The sequence below is a fragment of the Cuculus canorus genome, chromosome 11, assembly GCF_017976375.1.
Source record: "Cuculus canorus isolate bCucCan1 chromosome 11, bCucCan1.pri, whole genome shotgun sequence".
Lineage (NCBI taxonomy): Eukaryota > Metazoa > Chordata > Aves > Cuculiformes > Cuculidae > Cuculus > Cuculus canorus.
The window spans coordinates 3,997,663-4,021,380 of NC_071411.1; the positions used below are offsets into that span (position 1 = coordinate 3,997,663).

A 23,718-nucleotide genomic window follows, 5' to 3' on the forward strand; every position below is an offset into this window, starting at 1 on the left:
GAGTCATTTTGAAAAGCCATCTGTTTGAAATGCATATTATCCAATTCTGCAAGAAAAAAGAGGGGGAAAGTTTCATCGCACCCTAAGAGGCCACTATCAAAATAGTGAGTTCTTGTGGTGTGTTTTCTTTTTTCTTTCTTCCCTCAAAGCCTTCAATTTCTTCAAATTCATCTCAATTGATACAACAGTGAAAGATGAGTTTTTCAGTACCTGATATTTCCTTCTGTGCTCTCACAAAAGCCGCTACTTCCAAAGTGCTGGCCTTCATACAAAAACACCTTCTCCCCAAACAGCACTGATGCTCAGAGAACCCGAAGCAATTTATTTTTTTAGTCAATCTATATTTCAAGCCTACAGAAACCCATATTACTGATTTTCAGGAATTGCTGCAGTATCAAACCTGGGTCAAATATATTGTATGGTTTGTCACACTCACCTGCCTTCAATCTGTCAGAAAGTAACCAGTGATGTTGGCTCACACAACGCTTAATCCACGTGTTCATCCTTTTCTCCTCAAACCACATTGTACCACAACAATCTAGACTCCTACAAAACCTCAAATTCCAAGTACTCAAAGGAACTCTGCTGTAAACCACTCCAAAAGCAAGTTCTGGAAGGAATCAAGCACTCTACTAATGTGCTAACTCTTCTCCCACCAGTATAGCAACAACAACCACACCACAGCACTGCAACGTTATACCCACACATTACTTTACTATTGCACATTCTTGTATAATTGTTCTTGGGGAGGAGTGTTCAGAATCTTGGTTTCCTTTTATGGATCTCCCATATATTGCTCTTATTATTCATCCTGCACAGATATATTTGGCCCTCGGGACTATATAAATTAATTCTTTCCTGAGAGAATTAATACTCTCCTTCATTATGTAATCTTGTGAATTTAGCCCTGGTCAAAGGTATCAGACTCCTCCTCCGGAAATCAATTAATTTATTAAAAGGACAGACACACAGCAGACAGGATAGAAGTAGTAAACTGGGCTTCTGTTATATTATTCAATATGTCAAAAGCATTTTATCGTGTAGTTCAATGAATGCTCTTGATTATGGCGTAAGTCATAGCAGATCTCCTGCACTGACTTTCAGTACAGAGGAAAAACCTCAAAAATCAAAGTGCCAGCCACTAAAGAATATTTACAACAGCAGAACTTCAAGATCACAAAACTGGACGTGTTTGGTAGTATGTTCTTCTACAGTGTTAAGTATATAGTTACAGCTCATTTCCCTTTGACAACAGCCTCACAAAATAAGACAGCAGACAAGTACTGAGATTAAGCAACCCATGTACCCATTTCAGAAAAATGGTGTTGTGTCTGTGCCTGCAGGTATCTGTTTTTAAAACTATTTATTTCCCCAAGAAAGTAGCAATTCAAACAAGAATTTACAGGCCCATCAAATTATGGATTAGGTGCACTACTTTGCAATCTTGTGTTGAAAGTATTGCACAGGACAACTCAGAACATAAGAATTATCCTCTATCATCTCTCTCTCAGAAATGACAGGGCAGGCAATTTCTGTGGACTCCATATGACGTCCTAAGCCCCTTAGAAGCAGAAGTAGCGTTTTGATTTGTTCATAAGGTTAGCAAAAAAGAAAAGAAAAAAAAAAGGAAAATACCAAACCATGATGCTTCCTTACTCGTTCATATTCATCCTTGGCTTTACTAAGCATTTCCAGGATATCAATGGGTCTGTTTTCATTGCAGCCATTGGTTCTGCTGGGACTTTTCCTGTCCTGGGAAACTTGCTGCGATCTCTGAGCTTCTTGTTCTACCACTCTGTAACAGGAAAGGAGAAACAGAATATAAAAGTTTCACCTACATCTTGCAAAAAGCAGTAAAGAGAAAGGTTCTCCCAGCACACTAACACATTTTGTTCTGCCAGAGTGAAAACCCGACAGTTGACCAAAGTTACACAAGTTTTCATTTGTTACAAAGTTTATACAAATCAAGCTGTCAAAGGGTGTGTAGGATTTCTCTCCAATTCACAGCACTGCTCCGTCTCTCACAGGCTGCCTACAGTAAACACCACTTCTGTAAAACTGTCAAATTTAGACATTTTTACAATAAAACATGGGGACACTCAAGCACGTGTCATATGAAGAGGACATGATGTACCATAGACCGTAAAATACATTTTTCACTCTTTACTTCCTAACACACATTTTTTCCACATTTAGCCAGATCAAGACATGTTTTTCAAGAAAATCAATGATGAAGCAGTTCTAATTTAAGATGAGGCCTACCATTACACAACAATACAAAGATTGGGAAGGAAAGGAGCTGGTTCATACCAGATATGTCTGGAGTCAGTCTGCAAGGAGGCTCAGAGCAAGTTACCTCTTACTTCCACACTTAAGGCTCTGGAAAGAAGGACTAACCATTTTCTTCTCTAGCTGCTGTGTATTCATTCCAACTACCTGCAGGTCTACAACAAATCTTTTCCTCTGGTCTTCGGTGCCTACGTTCATGCACTACTTCTGCTCCACCCCTACCTGCCTCAAGAATCAAATCCCTTCAGTTTAGAACATATGCGAGAAGATGATGCATACCTAGTCCGCTTCATTAATAAAAGTAAAGGCAGCATTTACTTCCACTCCTAATCCATACACAGTTCACAAGATATACACGGCTGTACGATGCACTAAAGCTTATCCTCTTGAAATAAACACACACCAGCCTGTAATCCCTTCTTTTTTAAGCCTGCATTAATCAAATATGTTAAGAAAAAACAAGCACCGTAAACAGGGCAGAGCTCTGGAGCTGGCATGTCACTTGAGAACTCTCATGCTGTGGAACTGATGACTGACGGGGGAGCCAAGAGGTGCCATCATAACGATCACAGAAAGTGTCAATCATTCCAGCCTCCAGTTTCTTTGGGGCAGTTAGGATTCGGAAGTAACTCTAGATTTATAGATGGCAGAATAATTACATGTTTATAGGCACCTCCATGTGACCATTTCTGGGGGAAAAAGTAGTTCAAGTCTTGGAAGTTTATTCGCAGTTTTTCCAGCAGTTCAGCTGCATTTACTTGAAGAAGGATTAGATTCTGCTTTTAAATACTCAATGCTCCTCTCAAAATGACTTTGAAAATCTACCCTAACAAGCGGCCTGTTTAACCAGCTTCTCATTATTAGTGCAGCTTTCTGCGTGAGCAAGCATTCACCTGCAAACATAACTCAGAACAGGGACGCCAATCTACACCCTGTCTGACCATTCTAAAAGCTGCAGCATGTGCCTGTTCGGATGAAGCAGCTCAATACTGTACAAATATTTCTATAGTGACACCCTGAGAGCACATTTTGTCCTATTACCCCACACGGTCCTAAAGTCCTGACTTAGGACTTGTTTAAACTCAACTCCAGAACTAGGGATGAGATAGGGCATTCTTTTAAGAACAATTACATTTTCGCACAAAGATGATTGCCTAATAGCTCTTCTTCCATCTTCTGTCTCGTGCAGGTTACATTCAGATTATGGTGGGGGGGTAAACGTGAAACAGTGCTATATCCCCAAAACTCTGAGATACTCTCCCGCTTCCAGCTTATTGCCTGCACCTCAGAAGCCAGTTTTTACCCTGTTGAAACAGGGTCAAACAAGCCTACAAGCTCACTTAAAAATAAAAAACCAAACAATTTTACATGTGAGAATGCAACACTTAAACAAAGATTTAAAAACCCCTAGCTTCTGTCCCATTTCTTCTAGGCAGGTCACCCCTCAATCATCTTGAATTAACTTGACTCATATTAATATTAACTTGACTCATATTAATTCCCTCTCAAGTCTGCAACTTGACTCATAATTTTTTTTTTCATTTCTGAAAACTCTGGATTTCTTTTTAAAAAAGAAAAAAACTTTGCTGGGGCAAAAAGTCAACTAATACACATCTTGCACTGAGCATGCTCTGCAGGCAATCCAGGATTAAATCTTTCTCAAGCAAGGCCTGCTGTTTCTTTCCATTATATCCAATAGAGGAAGCAGCACGCATTCCTTCAGGGACACGGTAGCTGCTGTGACAGTTTGTTTAAGCATATCTGCAGTTATAGCATTGAAAATACACCTGGCACAACCTCACAGAGGGGGGTCGGCAGGCAGAGAGAGAGAGAACGTGAGAAGTGAAGTCTGATTACACAGCCTTCAAGCACTAATTTACTTTTCTCTTGCAAGATAAGCCACGGAAATATAAATGGATGGTCTGCAATCTTGTTAACTCAGCCTGGCACAATAAGGTCAAGTCAAACAGCAGGAAAGAGAATGCAAATCTCCTTGAAACCTTTTATGGTTATGTTTTTTAAGCTCTGAGGATACCATAAAGGCAGTACTCTTTCCTCTTAGTGAAAAAAACATCCTTCACCTAAACAAGAAGGTGCCTATCCAAATTTCTATCCAAGAGAAAGACAAAATCCGTGGAATACAACTAATACTCTTGGAAGAAAATGTAAATATTTATTTCAAAAGATCCTGAACTAAGTCTGATGGAGCCTGCTACCACATGCTGAAACGCAGATTTCCCTCTCTAAGATTCAATTGTGGTTTATTTTTTTAAATCAAAGTGTATACTTCATGTTTTCTTAAATATTGTTTCATCCCAGGATGAAATAATCCCTGCAGTTTCAGCCGCCTCCTTATAGAGAGGCACGCAGAAGTATCAGCATATTTACTTTTCTTCTGTCTGCCTTGTACCCATTTTGGGGGAAAGAAAGCTTAATGTTTGTGGAAAAAGATGTCAGCAAGATAGCATCATTTTGCTTTTCATCAAGTTTGTAACATCAGCCTCAAAAGTGCTGCTTTTCCATCCTAAAATGGAAAACGTGCAACTAGAATGCCTTCATTTCTCTAATACGTTAGATACTCAGAAGCTATAAGGCACATGGTACCAAATGAAGCGTGACTTAATTCTGCAGTGCCTTTTCAAAGACAAATAAATATACTTAAATACCTTTCTCAGCACAGAAACTGTTTCTGCCAATACTTTTGTTGCTCCCAAATTGAGACACAATTTTCAAGGAAAGAAGAACTAGAAGACCACCACCAGTACCAAATCACCCCCTGACCCCATTTCACAACATTCTTTACTAAAAAAACTCGTATCAGCAAGGAAGTTTTGGTTTTCTATTAAAGGAGAGTGAGAAAAAAACCAAACGTGTTTAATAGGTTCCATTTTTTTCTACACTGTATAAAAGAATTACAGAATAATACACAGTACTTACTCAGCCATGAGTTTCGCTATTCGATGACAGTCGTTCTTGTCGTAAAACCAGATACTGTAAATTGACACTTGAAAATAAGAGAAAAAAATATGCAAATGTAAGACAAAGGTTTTCCAAAAAACGAAAGCAAATCAATTAAAAAAATCCAGCAGTCCATTAGATCTGAAACACAATTTCCACTCAAATACTTTGTGAGACCAAGCACCATTTATAAAGTAATCAGAAATAGCACATCTTCAAAGACAAATAAAATAGCAGTCAGATTAAATGCAAGAACTACAGAACATCGATACTGTTTGTAAATAAAAGTGGCACGAAAATGAAGCTTTAACTACCAGGTGCCTTCCAACGACAGCTGCAACCTGTTTTGAATTACTGATTTTACCACTTAAACTAGGCTAAGGAATACCCATATTTTTTCAATTCTCATCCTTCCTCCTACTTTTTTTCCCCTCCTCAAAACACTCAAAAACATCAGCCAAAGCCAACTCGAAGTTATTTCAAGCCATAACAAATCAATTCTTCACTAAACTTTTTTCTAGACCTTCCAGTTATCCTGGCTTACTGTGTTGGACCAAAACCTACAAGAAGTCATGCGCATGCCTTGTTTCTATAACAACATCCTAAGACAAACTGAAGTTCTATCTTGCTTCTTCTAAAAAAAAATAATTTAATAAAATAACAAGTATATTCATTTGGGTGTTCGTTTTTTCAGACCTTGCAGCTTAAGTAATAGACAAAAAAACCTTTTCAAGTCATAAACAAATAAATACACCACAAATTGAGGAACTTTCTTCAAAAGACAAACCAACAAAAAAAGCATTTCATACATGTGGCCAATGCTTCTGAAATACTAATATTGCAGTTTAATACAACTGGATATTCTACTACATAGAAACTTGAATACGTTTCCACTTTGAACTACTTCTTTAGTCTTGTAGCATATTTTAACATTGAATAAAAGCTCTTTTTTACCCCCTGACTCCATTATCAGGCAAACCGCCAAAAGCAGAAAGCTGCTTCAAAAGCATACTTGCTGAAGAATTGAAGATAAGGAACCTATAATGCTATCTTAATGGGACAAATGATAAAAGTCACACTCAACCCTGCCAGAAGCAGCCCTACACAAGGCCAGAAGTAGATCCCAGTCTCAGTTTGCTGTACAGAGCATTAGGCTTATTTCCACTTTGTACTACGGGCAAGTAATCACAGGGAGTCACTGCAAAACATTAACTGAATCATAAAGATGTAAAGCAGATTATGAACAAGTAACTTGAGCTTTAGCTTAGATATGGTCCAATTGGCTGGAATGTTTACCTTTCACTTTTCAAAGCAGGACCCATCTGTACTATCAGTTCAGCTCCCCTGCCTCAGAAGTATGAACACTCAGTGTTTATATTTTCCTCAATTTAAATGTTAACCTGCCCCAGAGATTTATAAATCATTAGAATGAATAAAAAAGTCTCTTTCATACTGCTCTGAATATCCAAGGCCACTTCACAAACATGTCACAACACAATCCCCCAAGCAGTTGCACTGGAGTAATTCTGCAGGTGGCAAACAGCGTCCAAGATCAGGAACACTTTAACAAACTGTCACCTGACAAAGTACAGCACGAAACAAGAGGGATCACTACTTCGCAATAGTGAATCAGAGCGGAACCCCCTCTCCAGTGAGAGGGCCATCTTTCAGGTCAAACAAAATATTTTTAGAACTTCTTAGAAGCTTTCAATGGTTCCTCCTCTAGCTTGCATTGCCTGCTTCTGCTATAAAGGTATCAAGAACAGGCTCCTTTCTTATCTCAGCCTAAACCACTGGGTTAATGCGCTTGCTGGAAAGCCATTCGGTTTCGGCAATCACAGAGATACATTCCACTTAATGCATGGCCAGCCAGGAACAAAGGTGATAAGGAAAGACTTTCCTTACCAGTGAAGATGCCCTGTTACAAAATCAGTCAGGAACTCCTTCAAAGAATTGTAGAAGCTATTAAAAAATGCAACTGATTTTGCCTTTGCTGTTCTTTTTTAATTAATAGTACTACAACAAACCCTGAAGACAGCACTTCAACTGAGCTTTCCACTTAAATGCATAAATTTCTCCAAATCCATTATTTTCATTTTACTAACTCTTACCCTCGGACAGGAATAAGAAGCAAGCAAGAAAAAAACCAAACAACAAAACAAAAAAACCCCACAACAAATAAGGACTATTTGGTTTAATACCCAAGTTTTATGCTTAGCACCTGTCTTTTCAGCAGCATGGAAATCAACCTGCCCGACCTCCCAAGTGAACTAACTTGGATTAAAAAGCCTTTTAATCAAGACCAACATCACCGATACAGAGGGAAAGTTATGAATGAGAAAGACTTAGAAGAATACTTCTTGCAGACTTTAAGAGGTAAGTCGACCACTGACTCATTTCCTTCTATTATTAAGCAAAGTATCAACCATCAGCTCCAAACTGAACTTTCATTTAGACTGTTATTATTGTCACTGGCAGAATGATAGGTTGTTTTTATTTTTTTTTTTTTAAACAGACTTTAACATACTTTTCACAAAATACAGACAAGAGGAAACAAGCTTAGGTTTGTTAAAAAAAAAAATAGGTCAGTGGGATTCGATGCTTCATGAACACATACTCCAAAAACTCTGAAGAATGTGCATGTGTCCAGTTAGACAAGGACCAAATGCAACCAGCAACACATACTCCAGATTAAGCAATAATAAATACCATATTAAGTAAAAAGTATAATCTAAAAAATCCCACCTTTTAAGAGAAATAGCAAATTAAAAATGTTACATAACCAAAATCAAAAGAAATTGACTTAATTTCTCAATTCATTCACATTTGGAGATATTTGCTTTCTTTAATTCTCTCCAACAATGAAAATAAACCACTTTTTTCTCTGTTTACCACTGTAACTGGTATAACGTCTCACAGGTTCTTAGTCACACCACCTGGCACTTTTGCTTTGGGATCCAATGCCTCATTTACAAAGGGTGTAGGTTTTTGGGCAGCATTACATACAACTTTTAAAGCAGACATAGCCTTTCTCAAAATTTTGGATTTAAGTATCTTTTGGGGCGTGAACCATACTATAAAGCCAGAATGATTTTGAGAAAATAGAATCTGGAGTCGGGAAAGATTTCCCCATTGACTGGTAAAATATTAAAAAAGTGTTATTTCCTGTGGGGGGAAAAAAAGCCTCTACATGTCTGACTTCTAACCAGATTAACAAATAGCAAAGTGACCTAAACATCTTCCATTTCACTCAGTGAACACAACAAAAAGCAGACTCCATCACTCACTCCATCAATTTACTCCATTACTTGATCTATTCTCCTTCTAGAACACCCAAGAAAGACTCCTTCACCCTGCAAACAACTATAACAGCCAAGTCAGGACTCCTTTCCTGTGAGAATAAAAGTGGTACCTAGTCTTGTTCTAAGATAATGAAATAGCCCCTGTGCAATTGGATAAGGATATCACGTCTACATCTTAAGAAAAGTAATTCAGTAAACTACAAATTCAATTGTATATTAAAACTAAGTATTTGAACAAAACGAACCATAAAAGAATGGTAAAACCCAGCAAAAATATTATCATCTAGCATGACAGACAAATCATTCTTATAGCCTCCAGTCAAGTAAAAATAATGTTTTTATACTGCTTGCAAAGTTTCTCATATAACCTGTCAGCAGCTCTGCATAGGCTGGAGTGCGTCACTTGATATACTCAGAACAGCTCTCCTGCCACTTAAGACAGAAATGCCAGCGGTCTGATCTGGTCTACATAACAGACTTTACCCATATTATCTCCTTAAGTCAAAACAGAATCCCAGAACAAAGAGAAAATGTGAAGTTCATAAAACACTAGTATCATGTTCAGTTATAAAGATGGCTGACATGGAGCCTTCTCCAAATATGTGGTGGCGTAATTTTGCTTTGATCACCTTCTACTATTTCTGCCGTGCCTTGGGGAAGTGTAAACCATGATTTGTCATTGATCCTGTTATAACCTAAACATATAGGCACGAAAGATGTCTGTCCCTGACAAGCAACAATAAACATGATTTTAGCTTTTTATCAGGTAGCCTGAACCATTCCTCACCCGTAAGCTAAGAAAACGGAATCACCAGTTCAATCATTCAGCAGTCTTAGCAGGACAACTTACTCTTAGGAGTTTCTAACAACGACAGTAGATTTCCTCAAGCAGGACAAAAAAAACCCCACACGACAAGAAACAGGACTGTTGCCAACACTCTGTATAAGAGGCAGTTTTTCCTTGCACAACCTAGCCGTCCACTCTCTTTCAGTCATTAAAGGATCCCAGAAAAACTTTGCATTAGGCCCTTAGAGAGACACATTACATTAACCGCTGGCTTAGAACCCCTCTTTGAATTAATTGCCAAAACACTTAAGTTCTTCACGCCAGCAGGCAGCTGATGAGAAGTGGATACCTTTCCACATGAAAAGAACTTGGACAAGACAACTTTGCTCAGAAAAAAGGAGGCCACCTTTATAACAGGAGGACTCTCTGCTCTGTGGGGTGCCTTTCACTTATCAACTTGACCTAATGTGCATTTCATGTACACTTCCTCCTCCTCTCTTTAAAGGTTATGTAATTTATACTTTGAATTCCTTGGAGTAAGAAGATTTTTCCCTTATACTTGAAACAGACACCACAGTAGTCAGAAGTGGTCTAGGTTGTAAAACAGAACATGAAGTTTATATGGATTAAAGAAAGTTATACTCACAGCTAGCATTTCTGTAGAGAAGAAACGGTTCATGGAGCTGAAATTCCAGATCTTTATTTACTGGTTCAACAAGATTGTGCATGTTCAGTCGATTCACTATTGTAAAACCATGATAAGGAGAAGCTGACCTATTGTTTCAATTAAAATAAAGACAAGGATTAATACGCTGAATCAACGTATACAGTTTTTAGTTTTTTTGGCTTTCTTGCACCAAGCATTTCCAAGGTTGGAGGAAGAGCAAAGCAGAGAGGAACCAGTTACTTGCATCCCTTCACAGTGCTGGGGTAAAATAACATAATTATCTAGTCTATGACAGCCTGTTTCAAGATGGGTTAAGTCTGCATTATGTGTCTTACATTGAAGATTTCTTACGTTATTTGCATTTCTTACATTTCATATCATTGTCAACTTTTTGATTTGTCTATAATTTGAAACTTAAACCCACGATTGGTTTTACTTGCTGGTTCTACTCCTTGCCCTTTGTAATTGGAAATTTCTTTCGTGAATGCGATAAGGAAATCAAATTGCCCCTAAAACTGCGCACTCTCAGATCTCCAGCTTTTAGGTAACTTTGTCCGTTTACAAAACTGTCAGGAAATGGCAGAAATTAAGTTGTGACAGATTATTTAATTTGTCATCTGGATGTTTTTTATAATCAACTTTATGGATTTTAGGAGACAAAGGAAGACTCAGCATTTAACAAACTCAATAAATTAACAAATGCTATTGGATTAACAAAACAAGCTTGACAGATTAGGGTTTTATGTGGATACATATCCAATGTTCATCAAGTTTATGATTTTTCAGCAGTACTTTCAAGTGCTTTTGACAGTTATTCTCCTATGCACAGAGTTTGCTCTTTTCAAATGAATATACAGATGTTACAGCTAGAAAAGTAATTCTGAATTTACTGGATGCAGTAAATCCAGTGTGAAAGCTACACAGGAAGCTGCCTGAGGTTTGCTTTAAGGAAGGAAAAAAAAAGTTCTTACCTTTTGTACACAAATAAAGTCCCTTCTATGTCAGTTTTCTCCTAAAAAAAAAAAAAGGTATTGCATTTAAGGGATATGCTTGTTCACACAGTTATGGAGCTTTTCTATAGCGTTTTAGTTACAGTTTTACAATATCCATATCTTTCCATTACGTTTGACATCATAGAACTAAAAATACAGTCTCTTATTTTTAGAAGATCTTTTTTTCTTGCAAAGCTTCGGAAATTGAGATTTTGTTCATGTTGTCAACATGATGATGTGACACACAGTATTCCAGAACTTTCCTATGCCGCGCCTGACCAGTCAGAGCTGAATACCTTCCTCAAAACTCCTTACTGTACACACAGACAGCCCATTGGTCTGCAATGATCAGACCAGGCTGTTTGCCACAGCTGTTATTTAAATATCTGGCCAAAACCAAAACAATATCGCTAGGGACCATGGCTCAGATTCACACTTTGATTTTGAAAGAGTCTTTTCCCACGTGCTTGCAACCTGCCAGGACAGAAAGTTGCATGCAGCTCCAGTCCCACATACAATGACGTGAACTCCATATAGTTCCCTTTTCATAGTTTTGTGATAAAACTGTGAGTCAAGCAAAACCTGTGTTTAATGCAAAGATGAATACTAACATTTACCAACTCTCACTCTTCCCAAATCAGGGAAACCATGTGTTTTCTTTCAAACAGTGTTTTTCCAGACAATACTTGTTCTTTGGAGATGATAATGTCTTGTGTGAAGTCTCGTGTCTGGTGCTGAACAAAAGATGATCAAAAAAAAAAAAGGTGATCATCTACAGGGATGATGGGAGGACTGCGGCACCTCCAATACAAGGACAGGCTGAGAGAGTTGGGGTTGTTCAGCCTGGAGAAGAGAAGGCTCTGAGGAGACCTTATAGCGAACTTCCAGTACCTGAAGGGGCTACAAGAAAGATGGAGAGGGACTGTTTACAAAGGCTTGTGGGGATAGGACGAGGGGGAACGGGGATAAACTGGAGAGGGGCAGATTTAGACTAGTCACAAGGAGAAATTTCTTCACTATGAGGGTGGTGAGGCCCTGTCCCAGGTTGCCCAGGGAAGTCGTGGCTGCCCCATCCCTGGAGGTGTTCCAGGCCAGGTTGGATGGGCCTTGGGCAGTCTGGGCTGGTGGGAGGTGACTCTGCGCATGGCAGGAGGGTTGGAACTGGATGGGCTTTAAAGTCCCTTCCAACCCAAACTATTCTATGAGTCTATGAACAGAGATGTGTTTTTCTCTAATCACCTCTGTTTGCAGTCTCTCCCCATCTCAAATGCAAGGTCAGGCAGAGCTGGAGCCAGCTGCAAATTAGCAAGAGATTTCACTGTTGTGGCGTTCATAATAATGTTAAAATAAGTCCTTAGAAAGGAATAGAATATACATAAAATTTCTAGAATTTATCTACATGCACGTAAGTGGGAAATCCATCCTGTCCCAGCTCTTGCGCCGCTACACACGATCGATGGAGATCGCTCCCTCACGTTGCCCACGCCTAATAAAGGCTGCTCGCTTTCCAAAACTCCAAAACGACTCTTAAAGAGTTTTATTTGCCTGCATTTTCGGTGTCACCGCCACGGGCGCCGACAGCGAGGGGAACCCGGAGCCCGCAGTCGCCCCTGCGCCCACCCCCCGCCTCAGCCGTCCCCCAGGTCCCCCCGCAGCCCAGGTCCCCCGCTTCAGCCGCCCCCGGGCTCGGCCTCGCTCCCCGGCTCCCGCGGCAGCCGGGCCCGGGAGGTGCGGGGCGAGGGGCCCGGATCCCCGCTCCCCCGGACTTACCCACTCGTTGGCCTTGGGGCTGAAGCTGTAGAGCGCTACCTGGCCGGTCACGTCGGCGATGCTGGTGATGTAGGGGTCGTGCTGCTTGAGGGCCGCCAGGCTAATCTCCTGCCCCGCTCTGCTCGCCGACTCCATCTTGGCTCCCGGCAGCCCCCGCCGGCGCGGGGCGGAACCACCCGCGCGGTGCCACCGCCAAAACGGCCCTCCCGGAACGCCGAGCCGCCAGTAGTGCTCCCGCTAACCCGCGTCCCCCCGGAACGCTGAACCCTGCACCTGCTGTTCCGCCCCGCCCTGCGGCCGCCCTTCGCGGGGAAGGGAGCCACGTTGCCGGTGCCCGAGCTCAGGGCGGGCTGTGGCGCGGCCCCGGGCACCCCTAGTCCCTGCCGGCCGTGCGGGGTCGGGAGACTCGGGTCCATAGCAGAAAACCAGCATCGTGGGGTTCGGGTGTTAGGAGTGAAATTGCCAGCAAATAAAACTCTCTAAGAGTCGTTTCGGAGTTTTAGAAAGCGAGCAGCCTTTGCCAGGCCTGGGCAACGCCAGGGAGACATCTCCATCCATCGTGTGCGGCGGGACAGGAGCTGGGACACAATGCATTTCCCACTTACATGCGTGTGGATACATTTCCAAAGAAATCTTATGCATATTCTCTTCCTTTCCAAGGACTCATTTTAATGTTATTATGAACTTCGCAACAGTGAAATCTCTTGCTAATTTGCAGCTGGCTTTAACGCTGCTTGACCTCACATTTGAGATGGGGAGAGACTGCAAAGAGAGGGGATGAGTGAAAAACCCCCTCTGTGCAGCACAGATCACACTGAGCACAAGGTGTTCAAGCTAACTTCCAGCTCTCTGTCTGACCCTGCATTTCATAGTCATAGAATCCTTACATTGGAAAAGACCTTTGAGATCATCAAGCCCAACTGTACATGTCCACTACTAAATCATATCGCTAAGCACACGGGAAAGGCTGCAAACAGAGGAGATTATAGAAGACATATCTGTTCAGCACAGGTCACACTGAATATAACATGTTCTCGTCTCTATCTAAAGAGTGTCTGGAAAAACACTGTTTGAAATAAAAGTATGCTATCAGAGGGACACTAACTTTCAAAAAATACAGTTACTCAGATGAAACTTGACTTTGTCTTAAATCAAAAATATTCTACTTTTTGTAACAGTAACTCCTTCTTGTACCAGTGCCTCCGGGCAGCCAGGCTGTGGAGTGTCTCCCTGTTACACCCCTGAGCAAACCAATTTGATCTGCTACATAAAACGCAGTGTCCATACTAATATCTAATATAATCATGGGGGTTAGTGAACAGTTAAGTCCTCTCCTTTTGTGATATTTTGGGAATAGAACAATGGGAAAGCATGAAGACTGCAAAATGCTGGCACCTGGCCAGTACTTAAGGAGCCAAAAAAGATGGGAGGTCAAGATAACCCTTATTTCAAACCTTATATGGAGACTTCAAAGGAGGCCAAATGCCAATGAAATAGGGTAGGGGGCTGCTTTGCAGACTTCAGACTCCGTAAAGGGCTGTGGGGAGCATGCGTGAGAGGGAGGATACCTGTTATAATTAGTATTGTGAAATGTGATTAATATGCATGATTTTTAGAAGAAATGTAATACATATGTATAAATTCAGTATATAAAAAACCACTACTCATAACCATTGGCATACCCCGTAGGTGGAACAATCCCCTTGTGTAACCGGTACCAAAAATGAAAAAGAATGCCTGCTTCATGAGATCACGTTGGTGTTGAGGAGTTTCTTTCCCTGATTTCAGTGACACCCTGAGCTGTGGAGTGTTCCGCAGGCTGTGGAATGTCCCCCTGAGATCTGGAGTGTCCTCCAGGCTGTGGGGTGTCCCCCTGGGTTGTGGTGTGTTCTGCAGGCTGTGGGGTGTCCCCTAATGGTGTGGGCATTGGCAGAGTGGGTGGTGGGGAGCTGTGGTGGCTATGCCTCCAACACCTGCAAGGTTTGGCAAAGCTCCTCTGCTGGACCTGGCACCTCCCGTGCTGCCAAGCATTCAAAGACAGTGGCCATTGCCATGTCCTGCCAAGCAGTGAGCTGTGCTCCTTCCTGGCCACCTCCTCTCTGCTGTAGCTCCATCCAGGAGGTTTCTCTCCAACATATTGCTCCAGTTCAGCTTACACAATGCTGTGAGGAAAGCACTCCGAGTCCTTTGTTGAAGAAGGGATCCCATCAACTCTCAACTCTGCTCCCTGTGCTTACTCCTTTCGAGCATATTCTGTGAGATTTTCAGTCAACTTCTCCTGAGCTGCCTGTCCACATCTGGACACATCATGAAGAGAAATAACGTCTTCATTTCAATGGAAAAGATTAAGCTAAAGATCTATGCATTGTTTACACTGTAAGAGGTCATTCTTTTTATTGCTATTATTTCTTTACTATCACTAGTCATACAAAGGCTTCTGAGTTTACTGCAGGTTGGCATATGCAGTGTGATGAGCTGAGTCACAGGCTGGAGGCATTATCATCCGATACTTTGGGTATGATGCTGTCTCATGTGTTCGTCATTATCCGGTATCTGAGTATTTCACAGTCTGCAGAAGGATAGGGAGTTTTTGTTTTTTTTTTTAAAAAAGAATTTTAGAATTAAATACTTTAATTTTTTTCAGGTATAGGAAACACATCAAGCATCCTATGTTGTGCATATTTAAGTTTGCTGGAACAAGAACAAGGTAACATGCAGTGCTTTGAGATTTGTTCCTGCGATTTTTTTCATTTGTTAGTGGATTTTAGGAGCAGGAAAGTACAAAATACTCATTAGAACCATGGCATGAATGAATTCCAAGATAAGATCACTGAGATTGAACTGTTTTTGAAGCATTTGTACAGTGTGACAGGAAAAAACCAGGATTATAAATTTCTAAACATAACCATGTTTATGTCAAGCTTCTTACCCTTCTGAGAATGCAAAGAACTACTGCTAAGCTCATTACCACACGTCATGTTCTTCTCCATTGCAGGTGGACGCACTTCTGATTTTCCTACAGTATAATCCTCTCCTACCATGGAAGTCATTTAATGCACAAGCTATAAGCAAGGATCCAGCAGTTGTGTGGTTCCATAAAAAGTCTTTCCGACAAGCAATGGAAATATCAAGTTCCAGTTTAATATATATTTTTTAAATTATGAGAGTGAAACTTTGGAGAGAACAGTGTGATTTACCTGTTTTGATGCCAAACAGTTCTAGTATAAAGTAAAAAGGTGTTTCTTAGGAAAAAATGTAGTCTGGTCACAAAACTCCTCAGTACTTCATTGCAGTAACTCACCTCCAAATCCCAAGACCTAAGCATCACTAAAACAATAATAAAAGTAATGCAGAATGTCTTAGAGCTCCTTAAATCTTCCATTTCCTTCTAACGATTTTACCACAGGAAAGCCCAATCTAATCCACAACATTTGGGTTTTCACTGGTTCTGTAAGTGAAGTGCATCAAACTGCATCAAGGGCAAACAATGACACTTATGATGTCAAAAATACCTTGATGTGAAATATCTAGTTATTATTGAGTAAAACTCTATATTAGGCAAAGATAGAGTGAGGAAGTCAAAGTTTCTAAAGAGTCTTTTATAAAGAGATTATCAGCATTGTAAGGGCTCAACTGAAACAAAGAAAGTGACAAAAGCTTTTTTAAGAGCTAGTTTTAAATGGCTTCTTAAACATCTGCATCGAACTGCCCCTTTCTGCAAAATTACTGTAAAGCAAAGGTATCTTTCAAAGTAAAAACTTACTGGCAAGGGGCAGCCTTCTGCTGTGTGAGATCTTCTCAAGTGTGAAAACTCCTTGGCTTTATCTTGAATTAAAAGTGAAACATAAGGAGCACTGATAAAAAAAAAAAAAAGAGAAGCCATCATTTCTGGTTATGGTTTGTTTTCCTCCTTCATCTGCTAGTTCCAGATCTGCATTTTAGTGAATTTGTTCTCCCTGCCCCTCTTCACTGTTGTTGCCTTGAAATAAAATATTTGATATCAGAAATGAGTCATATGGCTTGCCATCTGCTTCCTCAACCTTGAAGTGTACCAAAGTGTATAGTATACTTAGACTCAAGCTGGGACCTCAGCGTAAACTGAAATGTTAGTTGTATCCATGCAGGCTTGTTCTGTGATTATTGTATATTGCAAATCTCTTTGTCCTCCCTTGAAGCTATGCAGCAGTTCCTGCTGGGGAAATGTTCATCTATCACTCTCTGTTCCCGGTTCTCGCGCTGAACCAGGCAGCAGTGGGCTGATGTACGTAATGCCCTTTTGATGTTTTCTCTGTGAGTGGGACAGATTCCATTTGTGTTTCAACAAGTGAGGAGAACATTATGTTCTATATTTCAGTTATTCAGCTGAGGTTTCATAGGGCAGAATACGATGATTTCTTACCCTAAGTACTATTATCTACTTGGTACATGTTAATATTAAGGTGGGTGAAATACTAAAGACCCTCTTTTACGCCTTCAGTTGTGGCAGCGTGGCTGGGTCTCTCCAGTAATGCCTGCTCAGCTCTTTGCGGTTCCATTATACAGACTCATTTTCTGGCCTCAGTTTTTTCACACAGTTTATGTATTCCCACAGTTTATTTGGGCTGCTGTCACTCCCCTTAGGCTTCGTACAGAAAAAGTCTTCTTCAATCTGCAGTCCTTTTGTTTTTCCCTTGTTAACCGACAGGCTCACACTCTCCTGGGTGGAAAACTGGTTGGATGGCCCAGAGAGTGGTGGTCAATGGAGTTAACTCCAGCTGGAGGCCGGTCACAAGTGGAGTTCCTCAGGGCTCAGTGCTGTGTCCGGCCCCGATCAATATCTTTGTCAATGACCTGGATGAGGGAATCCAAGGCACCCTAAGTAAGTTTGCAGATGACACTAAGCCGGGTGGAAGTGTGGATCTGCTGGAGGGTAGGGAGGCTCTGCAAGGGGATCTGAACAGGCTGGACCGCTGGGCTGAGACCAATGGCGTGAGGTTTAACGAGGCCAAATGCCGGGTCCTGCACCTGGGGCACAACAACCCTGTGCAGTGCTACAGACTGGGGGAAGAGTGGCTGGAGAGCTGCACAGAGGAGAAGGACCTGGGGGTGTTGATTGACAGCAGCTGAACATGAGCCAGCAGTGTGCCCAGGGGGCCAAGAAGGCCAATGGCATCTTGGCTTGGATCAGAAACGGTGTGACCAGCAGGGCCAGGGAGGGGATTCTCCCTCTGTACTCAGCACTGGTGAGACCAAACCTTGAATCCTGTGTTCAGTTCTTGGCTCCTCACTCCAAGAAGGATGTTGAGGCTCTGGAGCGTGTCCAGAGAAGAGCAACGAAGCTGGTGAAGAGGTTGGAGAACAAGTCTTACGAGGAGCGGCCGAGAGAGCTGGGGTTGTTTAGCCTGGAGAAGAGGAGGCTGAGGGGAGACCTTATTGCTCTCTACAGCTACCTGAAAGGAGGTTGTAGCGAGGAGGGTGCTGGGCTCTTCTCCCAAGTGACAGAGGACAGGACAAGGGGGAATGGCCTCAAGCTGTGCCAGGGGAGGGTCAGGCTGGATATCAGAAAAAAATTTTCACAGCAAGGGTCATTGGGCATTGGAAGAGGCTGCCCAGGGAGGGGGTGGAGTCCTCATCCCTGGAGGTGTTTAAAAGACAGAAGAGGTGCTCAGGGCCATGGTTTAGTGGCACAGAGGAATGGTTGGACTCGATGATGCTGGAGGTCTTTTCCAACCTGGTGATTCTGTGATTATCACCAGGAAAGAATACATTGCTGCTGTTAAGATGATGGAGGAGTGCAGTCAGCATTCCCAGTCACTGCATTTGCTGTTATTACTAAAAGCTGAATTAGGTTCCAGTGGAGTCCAGCAAATCTGAGTGACTCATAGAGCTCATATTCTGTCTTTGCTGTTTTTCACTTGAAATGGTTGTCAGAAGTTTCTGGATTCATGAGGTATTTAGCAAATGACACTTTTTATTGTTTTGCTGACAGATGTTTTTCCTTGAATTGCAATTGCAGGCAATTCTTGGGTTATAGACTCGTAATTGCATTGTTATCTATACCTTAAATTTCTGTGATAATGGCTGTAATTTTACAGACTGTTTATTTGGGCTTAGTCCTAGCTAGGGCAAATTGTCGTGATCATAACTTCCTTAATCAATAATTTAATGAACTTTTATTTTGCATTTTAATTCTCTGAGCAAGCCTGCGAATGTCTAGCCTTGTCTTTTTTTATGAGAGATGCAAATGTCTCTGTTATTTTGAAGTGGTTAAAACAATAAGGGAGAGAGATATTAGAATTTTGCAAGGATTACCAATTCATTTGAAAAAATAATCTTAGTTCACAGGAGGCATTACTTGAGCATTTGTATTTGCTTATTATTTATTAGTGTTTACTTCAGTTGTGTTCTTTGCTCTGCTGTGAACACACATTTGATCTGTGCTGTTGGTGAGGCTGACAGTGCCTGATATGCGGTTTCCTTACTCTGCCTTGCTGTACAAATAGTCCTTCCCGTGGTGATGCTCTAAGCTGATAAAAGATAACTGAGAACTGCTACACTTAAAGACTATGGCCAATCACTTTGTAAATAAGATTTGTAAAAATCTCACCTTTTGAGGCTTAGCCCAGAGATGCGGTGTGTGCTACTCAAGAGCAGTTTTTACTGTATTTATTTACATAAAGAAAAATTACCTTTCCTGGCAGTTATTCTATTCATTAGGAGACAAGTGAATCATAAGCTTTTCAGAGGTCTTTCAGCTTGCAGTATGCTCTTTCTGCCCTAGCACTGCATCTACAGGTACCTTATTGCATATACATAGTGACAGATATATATTTATAGCTATGAAAAATCTTTTTCCACCTTTAGAGGAAAGTCTTGTAAATTGTTACACGCTACAGTCTTATTGGGCAGCAAAATTTTTCCTTTTTACCTGAGATTTTTTAAATCTGTATGTCCTGCAGTATTTGTTGGGCACCAAATCTGTTTCCTTATATCCTTCTTCCCCTGGCTACAAAACTTGTTACAACACTTGTTGATTGTCATCAGGATGAAATAGCACTGGGTGTCCAACTAATATACTTTCCTTGAATTTTTTAGTAATTAATCCCGTGATAAATTTGGCAATTCCTGATGTCCTGTTTGAGTGATGCACTAAATAGGAAATGTAGATAAACTGAGGAGGAAAATGGCAAAAGAGTAAGAGTGCATGCCTTGTGAGAGAAACCAAAAGAAATTATTATGTTACTGGGTCAAAACAAAGGGAAAATTGAAAAAAAAAGAATATGACAGTTCACACATTTGATGTGTAAAAGGTTGTTACAGAAACTGGTTCTCTACACTTACTGGCAAAAGGACAAGATGAAATCAGTTTAACGTGCAGCAAAAATAATTAGGCTGGATCCTAACATTCCTGATCAGTAGGAATAGTTAAGCAATATAAGAAGCTACGAGAGGATGTTATGGTGTTTCCTTCACTGTTGTTTCTGAAGATCAGATCATACCTTATCTGTTAGGGGTAATTTTTACATACGTGTTCTTGCCTCTGTGCAGAGCCTTTTAGTTAAAGTAATTATTCCATTCTGCTTTTGTATCATTTCTCTCTCACCTTTCTCAGGAGAACAGCAGCCCTCCACTCCTGCCAAGACTATTGTTTGAATCACAATTATGAAATAAGCCAACCATGTTTTTTCTACAGTTCTTCACACAAAAGGTGACGGTTTCTGGCCTGGGTTTTGGCAACAGGGTTTTTTTTTAGTGTGCAGCTACATCTGCAAATACAATCCAGAGGGATCTGGAGCAGTGGTGATCTAAAAAATTGAAATCATGGGTTAAGATGGTATGTAAAGTGACTCCTGGGTTTTGAGGGTCATCACATTGAAGTGGCAAGGTATAGGAAAATAGTTCTGGGACTGCTGACTTACCCAGCTGTAGGTGTGGGATTTTTGCTCTTTCTGTGCTGTAGATAGCGTGGAGATAATATGTGACCCCTCTGTAGAGTATCTGTTGCAATACTGAGATCTGAATTTAACTATAAATTATTTTGGTCTCTTTTTGTCATGTAACAGTTGCAGTCTTGATACTGTAACAGGAATGGATGACTTCCTTTTCTTTTTCTTTTTTTTATTCCTTGCACAACTGGCAAAATATTCCATAAAATGTGAAGCAGGAAGCATTAAAACCAACAGTGAATTACTGAAATAATGTCATTCAATAAAGGACAAAGAAAATAACAATTAAACCATTTAGCCATCTATGTGTTCACTGCCATTTTGGACATCAACAGTTGTAGTTCTAAGAGATCCTAAAAAACACTGAAGAAAGCAAACACAATTCAATAAAACCAAAAGAATGAAAATACTCTATTTGATTTATACAGTAAAGCTGTTCCCACAACAACAGTGCAAGAGGTTGAAATAGGTCACAGGCAGCCCTCCTTACAGTGCTCAAGAACATTAGAAGGATTAATCATTTATGGATTATCTCCTAGAAACAATGATCTGGCGCAGACAGGTAATCCAATCTCCTCTATCTTTCTAACCTGGTTTGCCATTTCACAGGGGATTGTGGAAGGGTGGCATTTTTTTTTCTAGGAAGACGTTGCTGGCCAGCTTGAAACATGTAAATTGCTGGATTTTGCATCAAAATATGACAGATCTTCTCTGATGAAGGTAGGTAGTGAAATTAGACAGGTGAAAATGGCTTTTTTTAAACTAGAGCACACAGGTTTGTCTCAGAAGTTATATCGTGTTCATCCTTATTTACAGTCTGTCACTGAACAGGGTAAAGAGAGAAGTTTATCATTGGTATAAGTGAGAACTAGAGAGAAAATATTATTCCTGGGACTCTGCATTTTCTGTAAATATCCAGTAATGCGTTCTTCCTGACCGAATTTGTCAAAAAATTTAAATGCAACTTATTTTTGAATACAAGCCTTTCAGTGATCGTAGCCTCGTAATACATTAGATTCTCGTGTACAGTGTGACTTTTATGGATTTATATACTCAATGTAATATAGAGAGCTTTGAACATATGCCTTTAGTCAGTTTTGTCATAGTTTATCCAACAAGCCCTGCTGCTGAATTATTAGATCTCTATGAATTTCTTTACTAAAAATGAACTCCATTGCAGATCTGCACTGTGGCAAATTAGCAATTGGACAAAATACCGCAGAAGCAAAGGTGCACCACCAGGGCTTCCCTGTTGCTTGTTTAAGTTTATATGTAGTTTCTGTTTTATTGGTATAATAACATTAGGAAAAACAATATGCAATTACTATCACAAGGCAAAGTTGCTGGTTCTCCAAGGTCTTCTTGTACACATTATAGACTGCACAGATCAAAAAAATTACGATTAGATCAGCAAGGTTCTGTTCTGCACAGAATTGAGAAATAAATCAGGAATAATTGTGACTATATAGTAGATACCTTGAGTGTTGAGAAAGCTACTTTAGTAGAACTATGTTGGTTTTTAACTCAGCCAGTTTTTGAGTTGTCTACCTTAAATAAACTGTGTCGGCTTTAAGACATTGTTATGTGCTTATATTTTTGTTTTCTTGTAAGCACGCTTTTATATCCTTATAGGTTCCTGAGCCACTTTTGATACCTGTGTGTATCTAGCCCTTTAAATATTGAGATAATCACACAGGCTTTATAATGTGGGTTTACATGCTTCTTTTTCTCTGAAGCCTTGCTGCAAAATACCAAGTCAGAATTCCTTTTTAATATTTTTAGCTGGTCCTCTTGCACAATACGCATATCAGAGCAATCATCTTTAAAACAGGTTAGATAAATTTTTTATGACCAAATGTGTATTTTTCAATAGGCTTTTCTTGATGTGGTGCAGTACTAATAAAGAAGATGCAACGCAATTCTGAGAGTAAATAGCTTCTAGAGCTTTTCAGGCATAACTGGGAACAAATATAATTTAAAATGACCACGTGATTTTATCTGCTTTTTGTGCTTTCTGCGCTTTCCAGTGCTAGAGGAGCGGGAATCAGTAAGCTTGCATTCATTTTATAGGTTAATAAATTACTTCAGCTCTCTGTACCCTCATTTTCCTAAACATAAAATGAGTATAATGTGTTTACTCATCATTATAAATGTCATTGAAATACTTTGTTGATGAGTAACATAAACCAGGGGCATTATGATGATATTTCACACATCCAGGGAAAGTCTGGTGTATGCCCATCTATCACAAGACCTTGTTTGAAGGTGAGGGCAGCAGCTGCGTTGACTGCTGCCGTCCTAATATTGCAGTTGAGACAAAGGAACAGGTTCAAGAACATCACTCTTCTCTGTCAGAGTGGGTTTCCTCAGTCCCCCCTCTTCACACCTTGTCTGGGTGCTCATCTGCCTCCTGGTGTTGGGCTGCAAACTGGAAGATGCAGATGTGGAGCCAGACACCCAAGGCACAGCACCAGACAGTTCTTGGTGTAAGCACATGTATCTCTTGCTCTTTCCTTTGTCAGCTCTCTCCAGGGTGCATCATATCCAAGCGTATTTGGTAGCATCATCAGGTGGATTTAATGCATGCTCAATTCTGCCCCTAATAATTGCAGTCAAGAATACATAACGTGTTTCTTCTTTGGATTGAAACAGTAGAACAGACCCACCATGTTTGGGATGGGGTGGCCTTCCTCCAGAGGGTGAGGACGGCAGGCTAAAAAAAGTAGGAGGAGTCACCATACTGGTGAGAAGGGGAGCTCAATTACATCATGACTACGGAAATAAACTGGGTGAGATCCTAACCTCTCATTTGGCTTCTTTTCCCCATTGAAGTTCTGGCTGATGGAGAATTCCTATCCTGTAGTTACTCAAGAGAGAGCTGTAAAGCTGTCTGCTGAAGGTCCTCTGGGGAGTCCTGGGGTTAAGACGTGTGAGGAATGGCATAGGGAGGGCATTTCAAGGGGAAGGCGTTAACACGCAATGCTGTGGAAATTTGCAACCAAACTAGCATGGAACTTGGTGTAAGAAA

At 40.7% G+C, this 23,718-nt stretch overlaps 2 protein-coding genes across 3 annotated transcripts in view; one reads left to right on the top strand and one right to left on the bottom strand.

The window, feature by feature from the left end:
- DCP1A (decapping mRNA 1A) overlaps positions 1–12,932 on the bottom strand; it is a 30,049-nt gene extending 17,117 nt beyond the window's left edge. The window contains exons 1-5 of one of the 2 annotated variants that reach the window (XM_054076871.1): positions 12,766–12,932; positions 10,975–11,015; positions 9,983–10,110; positions 5,227–5,293; positions 1,657–1,795 (exon numbers count right to left, since the gene is read on the bottom strand). In XM_054076871.1, the coding sequence (XP_053932846.1) occupies positions 1,657–1,795; positions 5,227–5,293; positions 9,983–10,110; positions 10,975–11,015; positions 12,766–12,900 (510 nt within the window). In that variant the 5' untranslated portion in view covers positions 12,901–12,932. Of the gene's footprint in view, positions 1–1,635; positions 1,796–5,226; positions 5,294–9,982; positions 10,111–10,974; positions 11,016–12,765 lie in introns of both variants that reach the window. The other variant, XM_054076870.1, reaches the window with a different exon arrangement.
- An 8,366-nt stretch (positions 12,933–21,298) lies between these two features.
- CACNA1D (calcium voltage-gated channel subunit alpha1 D) overlaps positions 21,299–23,718 on the top strand; it is a 204,485-nt gene continuing 202,065 nt past the window's right edge. The window contains exon 1 of the mRNA XM_054076355.1: positions 21,299–21,410. The gene's annotated coding sequence lies outside the window, so the exon portion shown is untranslated. The remainder of the gene's footprint in view (positions 21,411–23,718) is intronic.